Genomic DNA, 21,018 nt, shown 5'->3' on the forward strand with positions numbered 1-21,018 from the left:
TGTGGAAACAGTATGGTGATTTATCCAAAATTAAAAATAGAACTACCATGTGATCCAGCAATTCCACTTCTGGGTATGTGCCCAGTAGTATTGACAGCAGGATCTTTTTAAGAGTTATTTATATACCCATGTTCATATCAACATTACTTAGATAGCCACAAGGTGGGAGCAATTCAAGTAGCTGTCAATCTATGCATGGAAAAACAAGGTATGGGATATACCTTAAAGAGGAAGGAAATTCTGACACATGCTGCAACATGGGTGGACCTTGAAAACATTATGCGAAGTGAAATAAGCCAGTTACAACAAGACAAATATTATAGGATTCCACTTATGTGAAGTGCCTACAATAGTCCAATTCATAGGTAAAGTAAGGAGAAGCATGGTCCCTGGGGGCTGGGAGCAGGAAGAATGGGGAGCTGGTGTCTGATGGGTGCACAGCTTCAGTTGGTAGGATGAAGAGCTCTGGAGACAGGTGGTGGCGACGTTTGCCCAGTAATGTGAATGTGCTTAGTGCCACCTGACTGTACAATGAAAAGTAATCAGGATAATTGTTACATGTATTTTGCCACAGTCTAAAACAAGGTCACATACCATATATGGTGTCCACTTTGCAGCATTTTCCAGAAGTTCCATGGTAGATTATTTAGTAGATGAGAAATAACAACTCTACTGACTGCGACTTTGGCCCATTTTCAGATACCATGAGATCTTAATCAGGGGCAGGGTGAGAGCCAGAAGGTCTATCCCCTGCAGGCCTTGTGCATGCAAGCTCAGGGCAAATCCAAGTTCTTCTGGAGTCTAGAATATACTCTGAGCCAGGATTTGGTTATGTCAAGGCTTCCTTTCTAGTGTTTTAAATTGGGATTGGTTTAACTCCAATTTAACTAGAGAACAATTTTATCTTATAGGCTCTCTTTTTTATTCAAATCAACAAATATTTATTAAGCAACTACTAGGTACAGGGAGCACAGTCTTAAGAACTTTGAGTGTCGCAGGTTTGATTCCCAGTCAGGGCACATGCCTGGGTTGCAGGCCACAGCCCCCAGCAACCGCATATTGATGTTTCTCTCTCTCTCTCTTTCTCCCTCCCCTCCCTCTCTAAAAATAAATAAAATCTTAAAAAAAAAAGATGAGAATGGGTCATCTGGAAACAAAAAGAAAACATAAAAAAAACTGTTTAGAAAAAAGAACTTTGAGGAAAGCTTCTGCATTGTACCACATGAAATTGCCAATATTCCATATTTGACTTGGATAAAAGGCACTTTGGTACGGTACAACCAAGAACTGTTTAGTCTGATGAGAGAGAAAAAACACACAGAGAAGTTGGCCAGCAACTATCAAGTCCAGCCATAGTGCCACATGGGAGGTGTAGGTCTTCCAGGGAAGGGGTGATATGGTAGGGGAGGTGGGAATGGGACTGGGACCTGAGGGGTGCATGGGAGGCAGAGGAACAAAAATGGCTGCAGAGGGGAGTGAGCAAATGCAGGGAAGCACGTGCACCCAGCTGAGCCTGTTTGTGGAATGGTGGGAACAGCTTTAATAAGGAGACTTGGAGGAACTGGGGCTCGAAGGGGAGCTGGAGCATGTCAGGAGTCTAGTGCTCAGATTGCATCTTCTCTGGTAGACAGGATCGAGCTGGTGAGCCTTCCTAGCAGTTAAGTGATGAGAGGGAAGTAGAGGCCGAGGAAGGAGAGATGGTTGAAGGAGGAAATTTTATGAAAACAGTGCAAAGTTACTATTTAGTTATAGTGCTATATATGTTTTGCTCTTGTTGAATATAAGTGAGATTAGCTTGTTATTTTTCCTTTTTCATTCTATTCAAATCTTGTTTGGGCATTGAAGTTATACTAGTCTAATTTTTAAAAAGTTACTATTTAGTAGAGCAGAATTCAATAAGCAAATAAACTAAATTCCTGGTGGTTCAGAATAGGAAATTTTGTACTGGGGATGGAGAGGGACCTTACGCAGGGGTAGGTGGTGTGGGGCTGGGGTAAGGTGTGGGGAGCAGAGTGAGAAGAGCAGGAAGCAGTGATGCCTGTGAGGAGGAAGAGGAGGAGAAGGGCATGTGCAGATGGGAGTAGCACTGGGCTTACTGAATGCCACAAAGATAAAGATGAATCTATGATTTTGAAAGAAAAAAAATGTGATACATGAACCTCATCCAGCCAAGCAAGCATTCTTCTTCAAGAGCAACATAAAGGAACTTGCAGAAATGAAAGGACTCAAAGCATGCACTTCATTTCTCTCAGGTTGCTCCATTCAGTGGTATTGAACAAATACTGAGTACCTACTGTGTTGCAAAGACTATTCTATTTGGGTTATACCAGTTAACTAACAAACACCCCTACCTCTGTGGAACTTAGAATTCTAGCTGTGTGTGAGGTGTGTGTGTACTGATAGAAAATAACAAGCATAGTAAAGAAGTAAATTATGCAGTCAGTTGGAAATTGATAGGTACTTTAGGAATAAAAATAGAGTTATTAAATAAGGGGTATCAGGGCAGACTTTATTTACTGAGAAAGCTCTTTATGAAATTTTGATGATCCAGATTCAGTATTCTATAACATTTGTTCTGTGGTAATTGACCTCATTACATTTTTAAATTTAGCAATTGTTTTTAATTGGCATTTTTGATGAAAACATTGACTAAAGATAAAATTATTTTCTAATACCACCAGGAGACCAGGCAAAGTCCATAGCAGAAAACTCTCCTGAATTATTTTTCAACAACCAGTATAACCAGTTGGACATTGGCCTTTGTTCCCTGGGTTTTGCTCCATGCAACTTAAACAAGTAAGGCGTTTTTCCTATGTATTTTTCATTTGGCTAATTCATATCCACTGCAGAAAACATGGCAAATATTAAAAAAATGTGAAGAAAATATAAATGTCTCTATTTCTTCAAAACAATTTTCAGATAGTTTTGTGTCCTCCACAGTATGGGTACCTTTCTCAGTGAACTCTGAAAGCATCTTTAGCAAGGATGGCACTGCTAAGCCTCCAATGCCTACTGCAACCACCATGATAAAGTAACGTGATTTGGATGCTGTCTCTATGTTCACAATTCCAGTTCAGTAAAGATTTCAGTCAGTTCCATTATTTCCAGGTCATGTCTTATTTTTCTTTACTATTTACAGCATTGGAAGGGAACTCTTTGTCTTTATAGAAGTGAATACTGCTAGCATATGAATTCCCTGTGACTAGACGGAGCTCTAGGTTGAAATCATTTGAAGTGTCTCTCTATGGTTCTACAAGCCAATGTGATCTGCAGATTACTAGGTTTAATTTAGATAATAATTTAGCATATCAATCTATTTTTCCTTTCCATTAAGATCATTTAAAAGCTCTAAAAAGGTTCTAAGTATTTTACATTAGTATGCAAAGCAGTTCACCTTGTCTAAATATATAATGATGTCTACCAACTGCAATATATCCTGAAATAGCTGTGCAGAAACCACAGCTCTGCAGCAGCATTTTGAGGCCATTACTTCAGAGCTTGGTAGGTGTCACACCGCTGGCAAGGGACAGACCCCAAAGTCTGTGGGTTTGATGACCATGAAGGTAGGACCTCTGCCTCTTTTCATCTGTTCTTGCCCTTGCTCTTCAACGAGAGCTTGAGTACAAAGCTCTGGCCCTCTGGTTTCTGACTTTGGCTGTGCATCCTGGTCCCCAAGTCAAGGAGTTGGCCAAATGGTCGCCCCCTGGGTAGGAGACCATGCATATTTAAAAGCTGTCTATATCTGCTGCCAGCTTTTATACCTGCTGCAGGCATAAAATTCATCCATTTTCAGGAGTAACTTACTGTTAAGTAACAGGATTCTCCAGAGACGGAACATAATGTGCTGTTCCAGTTAGCTTGTATGACTGGTAGCTGTGATATGAGAAATCCAAACTGAAGTTAAGGCAAATGACTATTAAAACAAAAAAAGACCACTTTAGGCATTCAAGACCAGACATTTCTCTCTCTATGCTCCAAAGGACATGCTGCAGAAAGTGCATATTGTCAGTGATGTGAGAGTGTGCAAGGCGGTGGGGGCAGGTGATTTCCCTCAAAGTTTCAAGTGGACTAGAATGGCACCCCCAGGGTAGGCCCCAACCGTTTATGTCGGAATCTTCAGGGAGCCTTCAAATGCCCCTGGTGCCCCTCCAAGTTGGAATTGGAGTGGCTGAGAAAGTCTGTGTGGATGGGCATTTGTTTGTGGCTGGAACTATACCCTCCTTGGTTGGAGTGCGCTGGATTTAGAACAGCAGTGGCCCGCTTCCTCAGAGCTGTGGGGATACTGCCTGTTGAGAAGAGGGTCTTAGGAACTGTATGTTTATGTCCCCACAAATCACACTTGGAACTCTGATCATCAATGATAGTACTAGGCGAGGCCTGTCAGAGGTAACCCGTGGAGCCCTCACAAATGGGACGAGTACCCTTAGAAAAGGCCAGAGAGCTAGCTGGCTCCTTCCACTCTGTTGGTCACCTGCAGCATGGAAGAGGGTTCTCATCAGCACCAGACTGTGCTGGCACCCAGATCTTGGACTTGTGGCTTCCAGAACTGAGAGAAATTCATCTTTATTGTTTATAAGCCACCTGGTTTACAGTTTTGTTATAGCCGCCTGAGCTAGAGCGGGGCAAATGTCTCCTGGAAATCGGTTGCCGTATTCAATATTTGCCCAATACTTAATGGGCCACTGTGTTGCCAGCTCAGGCTGAGAAATGTAAGGACTTCCTCACATGAAACATGGAGGGTTTTCAATCCCACCCCTTTCCAAAGATGTTTCTCTTTCAAGAGAGGATTATGTTTAGGGATGTGCTGTAAATTTTTTAACTACCTGAAGTAAAAATTTAAGGTGTTTTGTAAAGCCCAGTATGGATCTTAGGCCTGGACTAATGAAAGATGGGCCACGCATTTAGAATGAATTTCTTGGAGCAATGCCTCTTTAAATACTTGAAGAGTCTAATTTCTAAGAAGTGGTGGTTTGGCTCTCAGGCTGCCAGACAAGGGCGAGACTGCAGCTCTGAGGCAACCAGAACTCTGCAGTGGGTCCCTGAGGAAGCCTGTGCCACATAGCAGGCCTGACTGGCATGGATGATGGCTGTGCAGCGTGCAACACAAAATTTTTCAAGCACTCCAAGTGCTGTTCCCCATCGAATCCTCACACAACCCTGGGAATTATGAAGACAGAGAGTAGCAAACACATTTGGAGATGAAACATTTGCCTGAAGCCACAGGGCTAAGGACAAGTGGGCATTCCCACCATGCCTGGCTTTGGGCAGTGGTGCCCATGTTTGGATGAGGGACACTGCCTCACAGGACGGCAGCTGGCCCCAACACAAGGCATTAAGGTGAAATGACTATATGATGTACGCTAATCATATACTAACAACAAATAAAGCTGAGAAAATGGCCACAACTTGACCTGTATTGATTGAAAAGTAATAATCCAGAAGAATTCTTTCAGGCTTTTCTGTCCTCTCAGTTCTGAACTTTGGTCTTAAGAAACTACTTTGGCATTCTGGCATGGGGCAGGAGAAATGGTGAAGTAAATTATAAACCAGTTAGCACACAGAAACCAAAGACAAATTTGTACTATTACCAAAAGTATTTTTTTTTTTTTTGGAAATGAGAGAGTTTCAGTGGACACAAAGATTCTAATTCTAATTGAAAATTTTAACTTGTGATACACTTTGGGAAAACAGATGGTTCTTAGCTCCCTAGAAATGTGATTTAATGGCACTGAGCATAAACAATGTGCAAAGGGCTTGGTGGTTCTGCACTATAATTCAGGGAGCTCTTCATGAAAAATGAAGGCATATTTTTTAGCGCAAATAAATGAGCAGTCATACAACTAAAAAAATGAATGACCTTTAATATCCTTTGGATCCCTCATTAATACAACCTTAAGTCTGGTCTACCTGGGCAGCCAGAAGACTCTCATGGAAGTCTGGGATAAGACGTAACATCAATTTTAACTATGAGCCTTCAAAAAGTTCCTGAAGCCAAAACATGCACCTGTCTTGTTTTGTGTCCTTTGTTTCCTCCTGAATTGCTGCATGAAAACTCAAAGTCTAGCTGGCTGTCCAGGCACTCACTATCTAGAGCAGCAGTTTGCAACCTTTTTCATCTCATGGAACACAGAACTAACTTTCTGTAGCACACACAAATATGTTTTTTGCTGATCTGGTAAAACACAGGTATACTTTTAATTAAAAAAATAACAATAGTAATTACTGATCCTTTTTGTTCCAAAGTGACTTTTTAAAAACTCAGGTGCCTATACTTATATATAAGGACTTCTGGTACCAAGAATTAACCAATCAGACACAATCTTATTATGCAACATGACCGATAAGATGTAACTCTATTATATAACCTATATATTTGTAATTCAAGACAAGGCATTCACACTGCATGACTACTGTTATGTTGGCTGCTGTCATTTTTTAAAATTTGATGATCTAAAGGAAAAGAGGCCAGTGCCCTGACTAAATAAGTAATGCATGTTTTAAAAATTCTTGTGGCACACTGGTTGAAAATTGCTGATCTAGAGGGATTCTAGCATGAGGTCACTATGGAACACACAACAGTAAGATGCAGGTCAGGAGGAATGGTCCCTTCCATGGAGAAGATACAGAACCAATGTATGTTGTCTAAGGTCATGTCTGTCTCCTTCACCTGCATGTCTGTTCTTATAACTGGGTGCCCCAACCTAAGTTACCAAATACCAAACTATGAATTTATTATCAAACTTCTAATTTATGTCAAATACAACAAAAAGATACAAATAAATCACAGGAAACAGGAATGAGAGATTATGTACATAGTGGTCATGCAATGCCTTATTTCTCCTGGAAGCCTCCCAAGGCTGGGGCTGGAAGGGCGTGGACACCTCCGGGTTTGCAACTCTGCCCTACCTGTACCAGCCATGTGCCCTTGTGCATTTGCTTTGTGCCTCATTTTCTCCATCCATCTGTATGATGATGGCAGCACCCGCCTCACATGGTTGTGATGAGGTATAAAGGAGGACACCATGTCTGCCCAGAGGGGAGTGTTCAACTGTATTCACTACGATTAGCCCAAAAGGGCACAATCCCTGTGTTCTATGGCTTTGTATTCTCAGTGCCCGGCAAACTGTACCTGTTTGATAAATGCTTCCTGACTGAGTGAATGGAAGACAGACACGAGTGAAGAAGGAAAAGCTAGAGATGAGAGGTGCAGTTGACAACAGTTTGCTAAAACATTTTTTAACGAAGAGTACAAAGTCAACACCACACTTGAGATTCTCATTTCTCTTGGAGTTGCACTAGTTAAAATTTATTATTTCAACGCACAAAAATGTGGTGGTAGAAAAAGAAAACACACTATAACATGTGTTTAACTCCTCTCTAGAACTGCTTCCTGTCAGGCACTGAGAGTTCAGGAAATTCTGCAGGCGCTGCTCTCCGGTCACTGAGTCAGTTTTCCCAAAGATACACACACACACAGTTTTGTCATAATACTTTTTTATTACAATATCCAAAAAACTGAGTATGCAAGTTTGGGAGGTCTCAAGACCCCTTCTTCGACTGTAGGAATGTGCCACCTCAAGACAGTATATTTAAACTATAAAGAAGTTCAAATGTAAAGAAAAAAGAAAACAAACATTGTGTCTCTTACTACCAGTTACATATTCTCTTGTAAACCCTGAAACATTTCCCTGTAAAGCAAATAATATATATATATAAAACATATATATATGTGTATGTGTGTAAAGTGTTGGTAGCTTCCCTTCCCCAAAGATCAGCTATTTTCTTTAATCATCTGTATTAGTGTCAACAAATGGCTACATATTACTTTGAGAATTAAATACATAATTGTGAAATTTAAACAAGCCAAAGGGCAAGAAGAAAAAGCACTATGTAGATGGCACATTTGGGGATAAATTACCAAAACATATCTTTCCGAGTCACCAGTCCCTCTTGCAGACTGACCTTCAAGGAAATCCTTTCTTATTGCAAGTACAGCCCCAAAGGCACTGGACAGCTTCCTCACTACTATCTCACCTGGTGTTCCAGTATTGCTACCAGCAAACGTGTTCACTCCTTGGAGAGTCTGGGAGCCAGGTAAGAGCAAAGGACAGGAACAAGGGCTGCTGGAACCAGGACCTTTGCCTGTGCTGCCTGGCATGCGGGAGCCCAGGACTCTCCGGAGAGGCCACCTTGGAGTGCACTGTAGGTCACTTTGTCAAGGGCAGCTTTGGTGCATTCCACCTGTGCCCGGTGTCTTCTTACTGAGAGGAGCTGACAGCATGAACAAGGCGAACAGACTAAGGCTGTTTCCAACTCAGAAGAAATAAAGTGAACAAACTCACCCCTCTTTCACCTCCCATTCTCTAAAACTGGCTGGTAGCAGAGTGGCCTTGAACATGGAATGAGGGCCTGGGATGGTGGAGAGGAGGCAGATGGAAACAACCAACCTGGAGAGAAAGATCAACCAGGCAAAGGAAGCCAGTAGGGGACTAGCCACTGGACGGAGCAGGCCCTCTGCAGAGCTCGTGCCCCATCATGTCTTCTGGGGGCTACCCACTTGGCCCTGGGAAAGTGAGTGAGGCACCACGGCCTGGAGGGGAGGCATCACTGAAGCGCTCGGACGAGGTAGAGCTTCTCCCCGTGCTCGCTGGTGAAGATGGGGGCCTTTTTGTAGTGCTCCACCAACTCGTCCATGGTGTGAAACCGCCGCTGCCCGATGCAGTAGACGTTGTCCACAAGCTGCACCTTGAAATGTTTGTTCTTCCCTGATGCTTTGAGAGACACGGAGAAGTCACTGGGCTGGGGAGCAAACAGAACACACGTTACAAGTGAGCTAGACAGGAGACTCCCCAGCCACCAGCAGAAGAGCCAGTCTGAGACTGGAAATGCTGTACTGTCTGAGCCTCAACTGCATGAAGCCTATTTTGGGAATTACCCTCGAATCTTCACTTATCCAAACCCAAACTGTCATACAGCTCAAACAGCTAGGTCTCTGTTTTATTATTAAGGATAGTAAAAAGAACGGCATCTGATGTTTAGAACAATGCAGCGACAGTCCAAGACTCTGGTGCTCTGAATAGAAAAAAAAATTAAGTTTTGCTTCACATAGTTTTGGTGCTCAATGTATGTTAGTTTTCTCAAAACTGGAGACTCACTGTGGAATGTATGACACCAGCGTTAACCTGGATGCTGAAGAAACCTGAAGTTTTCATTTCCTAAGCAATTTTTTATAAACTGGAAAAATTTCAAAAGGGACTTGTATTAATATATAGGCAGCATCTAAAAGTTTTTCTTCTCCTGACTTCTACCACTATTAGCCATTCAACCATCAAACATTTTCTCATTCTAAACTACTTAAAAAAGAAAACTTTTAAGAGCCATGGGAAATTCTGGTTGCATTTTATTTAAATGTGGTTCATAAAATCCCAGAGGGGGCTGTACAATGGTTCAAACACAAATTTTATTGATGTTTACATTTGTGTTTATGTCAGTACCTTACTTATATTTGAATATCTTTTAGAAAGACATCATTATTTTTATCAAAATTGGTCTTTTATCTCATTTATTTAAATGTATGCAGGGAAGACACTGAATGAGGAATATTCTTTAGGAAAAAGAGTATTGATTAATCCAATAAAGAACATTTATTTATTGAATACAACCTACGCTCCAGATAGGCCATGCTGTGAATACATGCACATGTGTATGCAATGCACAGCACATGTACATATACACATGTACACAGCACGTGTGGTACAGCATATGTACCACAGAAACAACCATTCAGTGGGGGAAACAGATCAAGAAAAACAAACAGATTGAAATGCGTGCAGGTGTAAGCCACGGTAAGTTCTACGGAGAGAAAGGAGAGAACACTGAGGCAGGGTAGGCTAATTGAAATGGGCATGGGGGGTGGGCAGTCTGGAAAAGCTTCTGAAGAAATTGGAGCTGAGGCCGAAATGAGGCCGAGATAAGCCTGAGTGGTGGGGTTGGTGGTAGAGTACTGGGAAGTGGGGCTGATGGTGAAGAAAGAGAGGGAAGGCCCTGGCTCTTCTGAGGTACTATGTGACTAGCGTGGCTGAGGTGGAGGTAGAAGGATGCGAACCTCCCTCAAGAGTCTCAGAATAAACCCACAGCCTTCTGGCCTACCATGGCTGTGCCTTAGCCCTTGCCCGCAATGAGCTCCAATCAGTGAGACAAAAGTATGCGCCACCCCAGTCCCTGGTTCACTCCAGCTCCTGTTGTTCTCTGAGCCCCACCCCTGCACCTCGGTCAACCAAGCCTATAAGGCTCAGCTCAAAAATTTACTGGGGAAGCCTCCTCCTTCCCAAACAAGATATGCTCTTCTCTTTGGCTTGCTGTAGAGCAAAAAGTTAACGGCTATCCAGTGGCAGAACCACAGTGTATTCCAGTAACTGCTCTGTATAAATAATTTACATCCATGTCTTATCCCCTTCATTATTCATCATGCCAGGTAAGGCCACATCCTCTCCATGGCTCTACTCCACAGAAAGTCCTATGGATTGTGGTGCCTAATACAGTTCTTAACTCAATCTCTAAACCAGGTTTTAGCTTCTCCTAACACCCAGGAACTTATAGCTGCTGAGGATCCACCAGTCCTGCCCATGCTTTGCCTGCCTCCCTCAGGGACAAAAATGAACAAGCGTCCTAGCCATTGTTTGTCACACAGAGTTTACAAATGTTTGATTGAAAGTGTGCAAATCTTGTAGAGCAAGATATAACTAACCCCATATAACCTATTCACAAGTCAAGGAAATGGGTGCTTCAGAAAACTCAGCTCTAGAAGAATGGGCTGCTGGACCCACCAGTCACAGCTACTATTAGCATAAAAGAGTCAAAGAGACAATTACATTTACCATTTGTATTCATGTATTCCTCTGCCACACGCAGACCAAATAAAAACAAATCTTTGAGGTATGAAGGCAGGATGAACTTCAGGAAGAGGCAGAAAGGTTAATTTCTGCTTTTAGGCCTTAGGCAATATCTTATTTTCAGAATCATGGCCACTAGAAGGCGGGGGTGGAGCAGGGGTAGCAGGGAGTGGGGAGAACATATATCTTGAAAATTATTTTCTCAATTCAAACCCTTAGGAGTGAATCATCCCAAACCCTGATGTCATGCATGATCCTGTCAACCAGCCCTATCAACATAATACTCTAAAGCAGGTGCCCATGGCCTAACCTCTGGGCCACGGATCAGTACCGTCCAACTGGGCTGCACAGGTGAGCATGAATGTATGAGCTTGAATCACCCCGAAACCATCCCCTCACCCTGGTTCATGGAAAAACTGTCTTCCATGACACCGGTCCTTAGTGCCAAAAAAATTGGGACCACTGCTCTAAAGCCCAAAACGACATTCTAAGTAATCATTTGATTACACAACTGTCAATTCATGATTATTTCACAGGCCTGAACAACTAGCCTCCATATTCTCAGCATTACCACCCTAGCTGGTGCTCTCTGTGCTTCCGCAAACAGAGCACACGGACGGGGACCCCTCCACAGGAGCCAGACTGGCAGCACCAGCCCCTGGGCCCTGTCACCTGAGTCATTACATCAGGAGAGCCACCCCAGCCAATCACAGCACATTCGTGTACAGTAGCACATACAAGTGATGACCTGCTCACCCCTCTCCTGAGGGCTTCAGGTCTTAGTTTCAGGCTTCCATTATTTTGTATAAGTATATCCATTCTGTGTTAAACGTTTCTGCCGTCTTAGATCAAAATGGCTACAGTCTCAGTTTATAGTTTGGCACAAGCCAGGCACCATGTAGTTTTATAGATACTTCAATTAATTCACAGCTAAAGTGGCACTGTCCTAGAGTACAACGTGAGTGAGGCAGAGTAAGTATATGGTAGACATAATTTTAATTAAGCCAAATGATCAACAGATGACTTTCCAGACAGGGGAATCTGCTTCTAATGTAAGTGCCTTAATTTCACACCTTGGGGCATCACGTGTGTGTGCTCAGCAGGAAAATGGGTGGAGTGGAGAAGGTAATTTTTAATTTCATGGGCTCCTGAGCAGAAACCTTAAGGCAGGGGCATCCAACCTTTTGATCTCTCTGGGCCACACTGGAAGAAGAGTTATCTTGGGCCACAGATTAAATACATTGTGACACGTGATCACACACACAAAATGTCATCATGTTTTAAGTAAATTCATGATTTTGTGTTGGGCTGCATTCATAGCCATCCTGAGCCACCCGCCACCGCTGCGGGTTGGACACCCCTGTCTTAAGGTTGAGGACACAGAACTGAGTTAATGTAATACAGGAGTGCTGAACATCTGAGGAATTCTCATTTCAACCCAGGCAGATTTTCCAGTCTACACACCGAAGAGAATGAATGCTTATGTGTTTCTACTGCACAGCCCTATGTGAAGCCTGAAGATGAACATGACCAGTGGTTTTCCAAGTGGGCTCCCAGTACCAGCAGCATCTGCGAACACCTGGGAACTTGTCAGAAACCGTCAGGCCCCACCCCAGACCCACTGAATTAGAAACTCTGTTTCAAACCCCAGCAATCTGCACTTTAATAAACCTTCCAGGGATCCTGACACAGTTGCAGAACAGAAATGAAATTTGGGAGGGCCACCAGCAGTGTTCTCACATGTTCGAAGCCACAATAAAAAGACATGAATGTGGATTATAGGCTATGTAGTCCCTGAGAGGGAGTCCCGTGGCTGACCTCCCCACAGGCTGTGGGTACCCTTCTGATTCTGGGCCCTGCACCAGATACTGCTGGTGGGGAATGCCTGATGGAACAGCTGGGACACTGATGGAAACAATGTGCCCTAAGGTCTCACCCCTTGAAACTGAGCCAGTCCCCTGGATCTGACAAACCACTCTGCTTCCAGAGACCAAGCACAAGGCAGAGAGGCATTCTGAAGAAAGCAGCACCACAGCCCTGCTCGAGTCTGCCATGGTCCTTTGGAAACAAACTTAGGGGAACCAGGCACACTTAACTAAACTAGTAGTGTATACTTATATGAAGACTCAGGGCATTAAATTTTAAGTTAGTCAAAGAATCCTAACATATTTTTGCTTGAATATCTTCTACACTGAGAAAGTGGACCAACATAAACAGCAGCTCAGCATTTCCTCTCCACACAGGCTTTGGTTTTGGGGTGTTACTGATCTGAAGACCCAGGCCCGTACAAGGCAGTCCTGCGGCACAGAGCTGAAGCCTGCCGAGGGCCCCTCATCTGGAGGCCAATGTGCCAACCTGATCCCTCAGGTGGAGAGCACTGGGCTTGGGAACTCTCCAGTTAGTGAGAGTATAAGCCAGGACTGCTGCTTTGTTAAAGAGTTGTTGCATTATTGAGAAGTTGGAAGAGAGTCATCCTTAAGAACTCAGCAATTGCATCGCAGATTTGAATATGGTCTAGAGGTGCACCTGCACATGTGCACCAGGGCACGTGTGTGAGGACGCGCAAGCAGACCTGTGCAGTGACCCAGGTGCAAACACTCCTCAGGTCCACCAACCGGAGAATGGACAAGTAGATGAGACATGTATTTCATCAAACAATGAAATGGATGCATCAACACGTACTAAAACATCTCACAAAGAGTGTGGAACACAAGAAGAAAGTAAGAAAAAAACATCCACAGTATTTACCATCTACAGAATTCTAAAGCAGGCAAAACTAAAATGTACTGTTTAGGGATACATACATAGATTTAAAACAGTAAAGAAAATGATTACCATAAAATGAAAGGTATCGGTTACCTCTAGAGGGAGGTGAGGTGCAATCAGGTAGCAGGAGTGTGTGGAGAGGAGCTGCTACCTGCCAGAAGTGACCAATTTGCTGACTTTCTTGACCTGGGTCAGACAAGTACTTTTTAAATGAAATTTTCTGTGTGTTATGTGCCACCCCACCCAACATGTTTTAAAGGCACTGAAGTCGAAGCTAGAAGACCTGGCTGGGACTCACTAATCATGTGGCTCTGGCATTCATCTCTTCTAATGTTGCTTCTACCTTCTCCCCTACCTCTCTCTGCTGCCCATTCACTCTTCCGGGACACCAATTCCACATATGTGAAACCTTTCACTTGGTCCTATCAATCTTAGTCAGTTCAGGCTACTGTAACAGAATATCATGGAGTGGGTGTTTGGAAAACAACAGAAACTTATTTCTCACAGGTTTGGAGGTTGAGACTTCCAAGATCCACTAGCCAGCAGATGTGGTATCTGGTGAGGGCCTGTTTCCTGGCTCACGGACAGGCATCTTCTTGCTGTGTCCTCATGTGGCAGAAGGGCAAGGGAGCTCTCTGGGGTCTCCTTTGAATGGCACTAATCCCATTTATGAGGGCTCCACCCTTTCAATACCATTACACTAGGGATTGCGCTTTAGCTTAGGAATCTGGGAGGGGGGAATACAAACATTCAGATGACAGCAAAACCTCTCATACTTTTCTTTATTTTCTACCCTTTTATACCTTTTTTGTGTATTCTAAAATTTTCTTTTCCTCTGAGGTATCTTCCAGTTTACTAATCCTTTGTTCAGTTGTGTTTAATCTGCTGTAAACTTACTGAAGTCTTAATTTCCATTATTATATTTTTCCATCATTGTATCTTTTTTACCATTTCTAATTTTCTGCTCAAATTCGTTTTGCTGAATTTCTTGAACCTATTAATTTATATACCTTAAAAACTGCATTTAAAAATTCAAAATCTGGACTGCTATTGTGTCTTTCCCCTTCTTTGTTTATAGTCATTTAGTCTTGAATCCTGGTAATTTTTTTTGATTGCTGTATACTGTTTATGAAAAATTGAAGAGAAAAATTGAAGAGGTTCTTAATGGAGCTGCTGTCCTCCAGAAACGATCTGCTTTTGCTTCTGTCCACAGTTATGGTGGGGCAGGGCACCTTAATCCAGTTGGATTTATTCCCAGTTTGCCTTTCCTCCTAGTACACAGACTTTTAGGGGTCCATACTAATAGCCTGAATCTTTTTCTGGACTCTGGTGACCCTGACTTCCACTTTTTGTCCCCCATCACTACAGACTACTGAAAGACTACTTCTTTGTTGCTTTTTGTTTGTTTCAATGTTCTGTCCAGATTTGCTAGCTGTTTTCAGCAGAAGTGTTAGTCCATTATTACCACAAGCAGGACGCAGCCATGTGACACTGGACAAGCCGTAACTTGTCCACACTCCAGTTGTATATTACAGTTACATGAGAAGTAGGACAGTGGGTTGTATACAGTCTCTGGAACCAGGCTGCCTGGGTTCATATTCTGACTCCTTTATTTACTGCCTTTGTGACCTTGTGTAAACTTCCCAACAGTTGTCCGCTTCAGTTTTCACAACTGCAAATAGAGATAATTTCTGAAAATGGGAAGAGACTGGGACAGTGTAATAAACTATTATAATGTCAGGACGACATATTTGGGGAATACTAAGCCCTGTTATTTAGTGGCCCCTCTTTAGTTCTTTTTATGAAACTACAAGGATAGCAAACATTGTCTCATCAATTTTAAGTCTTTATTGTAATTTTTTCCATTACCATTCAGTCCCCTAATACTCCCTCCCCACAGTCCCCCAGCAATCACCACACTGTTGTCCATGTCCATGAGTCCTTTTTCAGTCTCGCAACCCCCTAATGCCAATGCCCCCACCCCTATGTGGTTATCCTGCTCTGTATGCATAGGTCTGTCTTTGTTATGGTTGTCAGTTGTTTGTTAGATTCCACCTAACAGTGAAATCATCCAGTATTTGTCTTTCTCTGACAGGCTTATTTCACTTAGCATAATGTTCTCCAAGTCCATTCATGCTGTTGCAAAGGGTAAAATTTTCTTCTTTTTAATGGCTGAGTAGTATTCCATTGTGTAAATGTCCCATAGTTGTTTTATCCACTCGCTACTGATAGATACATGGGCTGCTTCCATATCTTTGCAATTATAAAAACACTTCAATGAACAAAGGGGTGCTTATGTTCTTTTGAATTAGTGTTCTGGGTTCCTTCAGATATATTCCCAGAAGTGAAATTGCTGAATCAAAAGTCAGTTCCATTTTTAATTTTTTGAGGTAACTCCATGCTGCTTTCCACAGTGGCTGCACCAGTCTGCACTCCCACCAACAGTGCAAAGGGTTCCGCTTTCTCCACATCCTCACCAGCACTTGTTATTTGTTGATTTATGGATGATAGCCATTCTGACAAGTGTGAGGTGATATCTTATTGTGGTTTTTATTTGCATTTCTCTGATGATTAGTTATGTTGAACACCTTTTCATATGTCTATGGGCCATCTGTATGTCTTCTCTGGAGAAGTATTTATTCAGGTCCTTTACCCATTTTTTTTAATTGGGTTGTTTGTTTTGTTGGTGTTGAGTTTTGTAAGTTCTTTTGGATATTAACCCCTTATCAGATGTATTGGCAAATATGTTCTGCCATTTTTTGGACTGTCTTTTTAATTTGTTCATAATTTCTTTTGCTAAGAAAAACTTTTTAGTTTGAAGTTGTCTCATTTGTTTATTTTTGTTTCCCTTGCCTGGGGAGATATACACAATAAAATATTGCTACAAGCCATGTCTGAGATTTTGCTGCTTATGTTCCAGGATTTATATGGTTTTGGGTCTAACATTTAATCCATTAATCTACTTGGAACTTATTCTTGTGTGCGGTGTAAGAACGTGGTCTAGTTTCATTTTTCTGTATGTATCTAATTTCCCCACCATCATTTATTGAATAAACTGTCTTTATCCTATTGTATGTACTTGCTTCCTCTGTCAAATATTAATTGACTATAAAGGTGAGGGTGTATTTCTGGGCTCTCTGTTCCACTGATCTATGTGTCTGTTTTTATGTCAGTACCATGCTGTTTTGATTACTATGGCCTTACAGTATAGCTTCACATTAGGTAGTGTGATCCCTCCAACTTCTTCTTTCTCAGGATCACTGTTGCTATGTGAGGCCTTTTGTGGTTCCATATAAATGTTTGAAATATTTGTTCTAGTTCTGTGAAATACATCATTGGAATCTGGATAGGAATTTAGTTGAATCTATAGATTGCTTTTGTTGGGGGCCGCCCTGCCTGGTCTCAGGAAGCTGTAACCCCCCCATGACTTATGCTGAGTGACAGACCTCTGGACCAGGAGCCACTAAGGAGACAAAACTTATTTCCCTGGCATGATCAGCAGTCAATGACAGGTAACAATTCTCTAAAAAAGAGAATGAATGTACGACAGATGCGATCACGTGAGAATGCCCTGAGAGAAGGGGCTGTGGAAATGAAGGGGTGATGGACATCAACCCCTGCCCCCTTTGGCTTTGTCAAAGCCTGAGTCTTTGTTCTTGGATGTGAGAAATCCAAGTCTCCAGACTGCCTCTGTCTCCTTCTCAGGCCTGCAGGGGCGGTACAGCCCAGACCAGAAATGGTAGACCCCCGGGGGTAATCAGGCCAGGGACAAAGAATATGCAAGATCCTGTGAGATCTGTTTGCTGGAAGATGTTATTAACTTGGAATTTAAAAGCACAGGCAGGAAACTTTTGGAACTTGTAGCTCTTTCATATGTTAAAGACCACAACCCTTGCCTGGAATCTCAGCAGGAATTCTGTCCCCACCTTTGTAAGTTGCTTACATCTTTTGATCTTTTATGCCAGGCTGTGAATCCACAAACTAAGTCTGTTTTCTCAATAAAAATCTGCTTGGGTATGGACACGAGGCACTCTCCCCACTTGAGAGAGAGTGGCCATTCTGTCCCGATTCCCCCACAGGACCTGGTTGTCTCTGTGTATGTTTTTCTCATGTTTCGACGAACCATCCACAGCGTTCTGTACTTGCTGCAGGCAAGTGGGCATGCATCATGCTTTGGGTAGTATGTACATTTTAATGTTAACTCTTCCTATCCATGAACATGGTATGAGCTTCCACTTATTTGTATTTTCTATTTCTTTCTTCAGTGTCTTATAATTTTCTGAGTACAGATCTTTTATTCCTTGGTTAGGCTTATTCCTTGGTATTTTACTTTTTTTGTAACAAAATGTGAATGAGATTGTTTTCTTAATTTCCCTGTTAGTTATTGGCATTTAAAAATGCAACTGATTTCTGGATGTTAATTTTGTATCCTGCTACTTTGCTGAATTCATTTATCAGTTGTAGTAGTTTCCTGTTGGAATCTTTGGGGTTCTCCATGTGCAGTATCACACCATCTGCAAACAATGACAGTTTTGCTTCCTTTCCAATTTGGATGCCTTTTATTTCTTCTTCTTGTCTGATTGCTGTGGTTGGCACTCCCAGTAGTGTGTTGAAAAAGAGAGGTGAAAGTGGATGTATGTCTTGTTCCCGATCTTAAGGGGAATGCTTGCAGTTCGTTTTATGGAACAAATATAGCAAACAGCATCTCATCAATTTTTAAAAAGACTTCTTTCCATTAAAATTTCTAAAACTAGGAGAGGTCTATATCCTTCTGCAGAAATACCACATTTAACTTCATTCATGATCACGCTGTCGTCATTACTTGTTTTTATCTGCCTCTCCTATTGGGCTCTAAGCTTCTTGAGGCCCATTTCTATCTCATTTTTTAAATATATTCTGGAGAAAAATCAGGGCCTGGTACATAGTAAGTACACAACAGATGGTTGTTGAACTAAGTGGCAGAGGAAGGGCCAAGAGGCTGTACCTACTCTTTCTATGTGTTGCCTCAAAGATGTGAAAATGAACATTACCAATATGATAGCTACTTGTCTGTTCTCTCTTTAAATAACGAGTGGGAAGGTAGGGTCCCCTGAACTTTAATTTTTACTTCCTACTGTCACCTTTCTCATTATAGCCCTATTTTCTTTCTGGGGTACTATATTATTTGTTGCTATGTAACAGATTACTCTAAAACTCAGCAGCTTAGACAACAAATATTTACAATTTCTGTGGCTCAGGATTTCGAGAGTGCCTTAAACCTTGAACTAGAATCACCCAACTCCTACTGGGCTGTGGCCAAGACACGGGCTACAGCTGCAGTCATCCGAGTGCTGCTGGGGACCGAGTATCTATTTCAACAGTGATTCATGCACATGAGCCACACCGGAGTCCTGCGGTCTGAGTCTCATGGTCCTCTCTGTAGGGATGCAGAAGGGTCTTCATAACATGGCAGCTGGCTCCCCCACATCAAGTGATCCGAGAGAGAGTCCCATGTGCCTTGTATGATCCAGTCCTAAAGTTACTTCTGATGACTCCCACCTCACTATGCACCAGTGGTGAGTCATTAGGTAAAGCCCCTGCTGACGGGGAGGCGACCGGGATCTGGCTCTTGAAGCAGGGATGTCAAAGACCTTGTGGACATTGTTTCACACCAGTACAGGCAGCACACTTGGTTAGAACTTTGCTTAGCTGGACTAAAACCTAAGTAAACTCAGTCTTGTTTCTTCTTTTCAGTATTGAAACATCTGCTTTCTGTTCTACCCTTCAATTCCCATCTTTGTGCTCCCTGCCACTGTCCAAATTTTCCTACCTTTCCCTTCTCCAAACACTATAGTCAGTGTTATAATTTCTCTCTGCTGAATACTGTGCTAACTTTTCAAATATTCTAACATCAGATCACTTCTTGTATCTTCTTTCTGACTATTCCTCTTGGGAATGATTTCTATTTTCATAGTTTTTGAACCAGAGATTCTGGAGAACTATCAGTTAGTATATGCCATTCATTTCACCCTTCTTCTTAGGAAGTCATTTTCCGTGGAATGTGAAAACAGTTAATAGGCAGAAAACCAACCTCTCTTGGGGTTCTTATTGTTACATTATCATTATTTTTGTTTATGTTTTAGGTCTTCTATCTGAGCTTAAGTACAGGAAACCTGACTTAACTCCACATCCACACACAGGATCAGGATCAGAGCAGGCATCAATACATGCACCAACTTACGGATTCCCCAGCTGACCTCGCCTTCCACTCTCCATTCCTTCAGGCGGTTCTTACATCTCACCTCTTTGCAATTTCTGCTCACAAGTGAGTACTTTTAGAAAAGAAAACCAAAGAATACCCTCCTTGATACTGTTTTTATAAAACAGATGCCCTGATCAAACATTTCTCCTTCCCTCATGACTTAATCACAATTTTCTCACTGATGGAAAAAAAAAGATGCTGAGAACCATATGTAATATCCTTCATTTCTTTCTCCATTCACCCCTGACAGCGTAATCACTAATATGATTTTCTCCTAAGCACATGGCTGTGAAGAAATAACAGGGGAGGGAAGAACCTTGCTCCCAGACAGTCTTGATTCTTCAACAACCTTAAAACTTCTACTTATCTTTTGCTTTAGACTTTACAGAAAGGAAAGAGTAGAAATGGCCTTTGTGTGGTTCACCAAGCGGCCCAGTGAACTCTGGACCCATTCTGGTCGCAATGCTCATGGATCAACAATTTATATGTTGTATTTAACACTCTTTCTATTCCCAAAGAGAGGTCACCTTGTTGGTTTCTTATCACAAGCTGTATCATTCTTTCCTTTTACTTTGGTAAACAGACATTTTTCTTTGTCACTTCTTTAAGGAACTACTCTCTGGACTTCTCTTTTGTCCAGAGAAGTAGTTCTTTTACCTAAACAAACGGAGAGCCAATGGGTTAGAGGCAAACTGCCCAGTGATTAATATTCTCTTATCTCAGAAAAGTCACCTTTAGAGTTTTAGCACTCTATTAGATCACCCTCTCTAGTTGTCCAATATTGCCTTCTTTTAGTCAAAATAGATTGTTTATTCTTATGCCACTAGCTGTCAATTCATAGTATTCTCTTTGTTTTCACTTCAGATTATCTTTTCACCAGCATTTTCTACTCTATAAATGCATTTCTGAAATACATACTCCACAGGTCTAACACCAATCCACATGTGACATGATCAAATATTATCATTCCCATTAGCATCTGAAGTAAACTTATTTACATAAAGGAAGAAGAATCATATTCATCGACTGCAGAAAAGCCCTCAGTCCCATTGTGTTTATCTCTCCCTGTGTCTAAAAAAAAAACATTTCTTAAAGTGAATTTTAAATATCTCTGAGGAT

General features: G+C 42.0%; 1 protein-coding gene across 4 annotated transcripts in view; it reads right to left on the bottom strand.

Annotated features, from left to right (window-relative positions):
• Nucleotides 1–7,278: 7,278 nt before the first annotated feature.
• The window catches only part of NCK2 (NCK adaptor protein 2), a 149,420-nt gene continuing 135,680 nt past the window's right edge, over nt 7,279–21,018 (bottom strand). For all 4 annotated transcript variants that reach the window (XM_036028338.1, XM_028516936.2, XM_036028337.1 and 1 more), the window contains exon 5: nt 7,279–8,799. In XM_036028338.1, the coding sequence (XP_035884231.1) occupies nt 8,605–8,799 (195 nt within the window). In that variant the 3' untranslated portion in view covers nt 7,279–8,604. The remainder of the gene's footprint in view (nt 8,800–21,018) is intronic.

This window comes from Phyllostomus discolor, chromosome 6 (assembly GCF_004126475.2).
Source record: "Phyllostomus discolor isolate MPI-MPIP mPhyDis1 chromosome 6, mPhyDis1.pri.v3, whole genome shotgun sequence".
NCBI classification, from domain to species: domain Eukaryota; kingdom Metazoa; phylum Chordata; class Mammalia; order Chiroptera; family Phyllostomidae; genus Phyllostomus; species Phyllostomus discolor.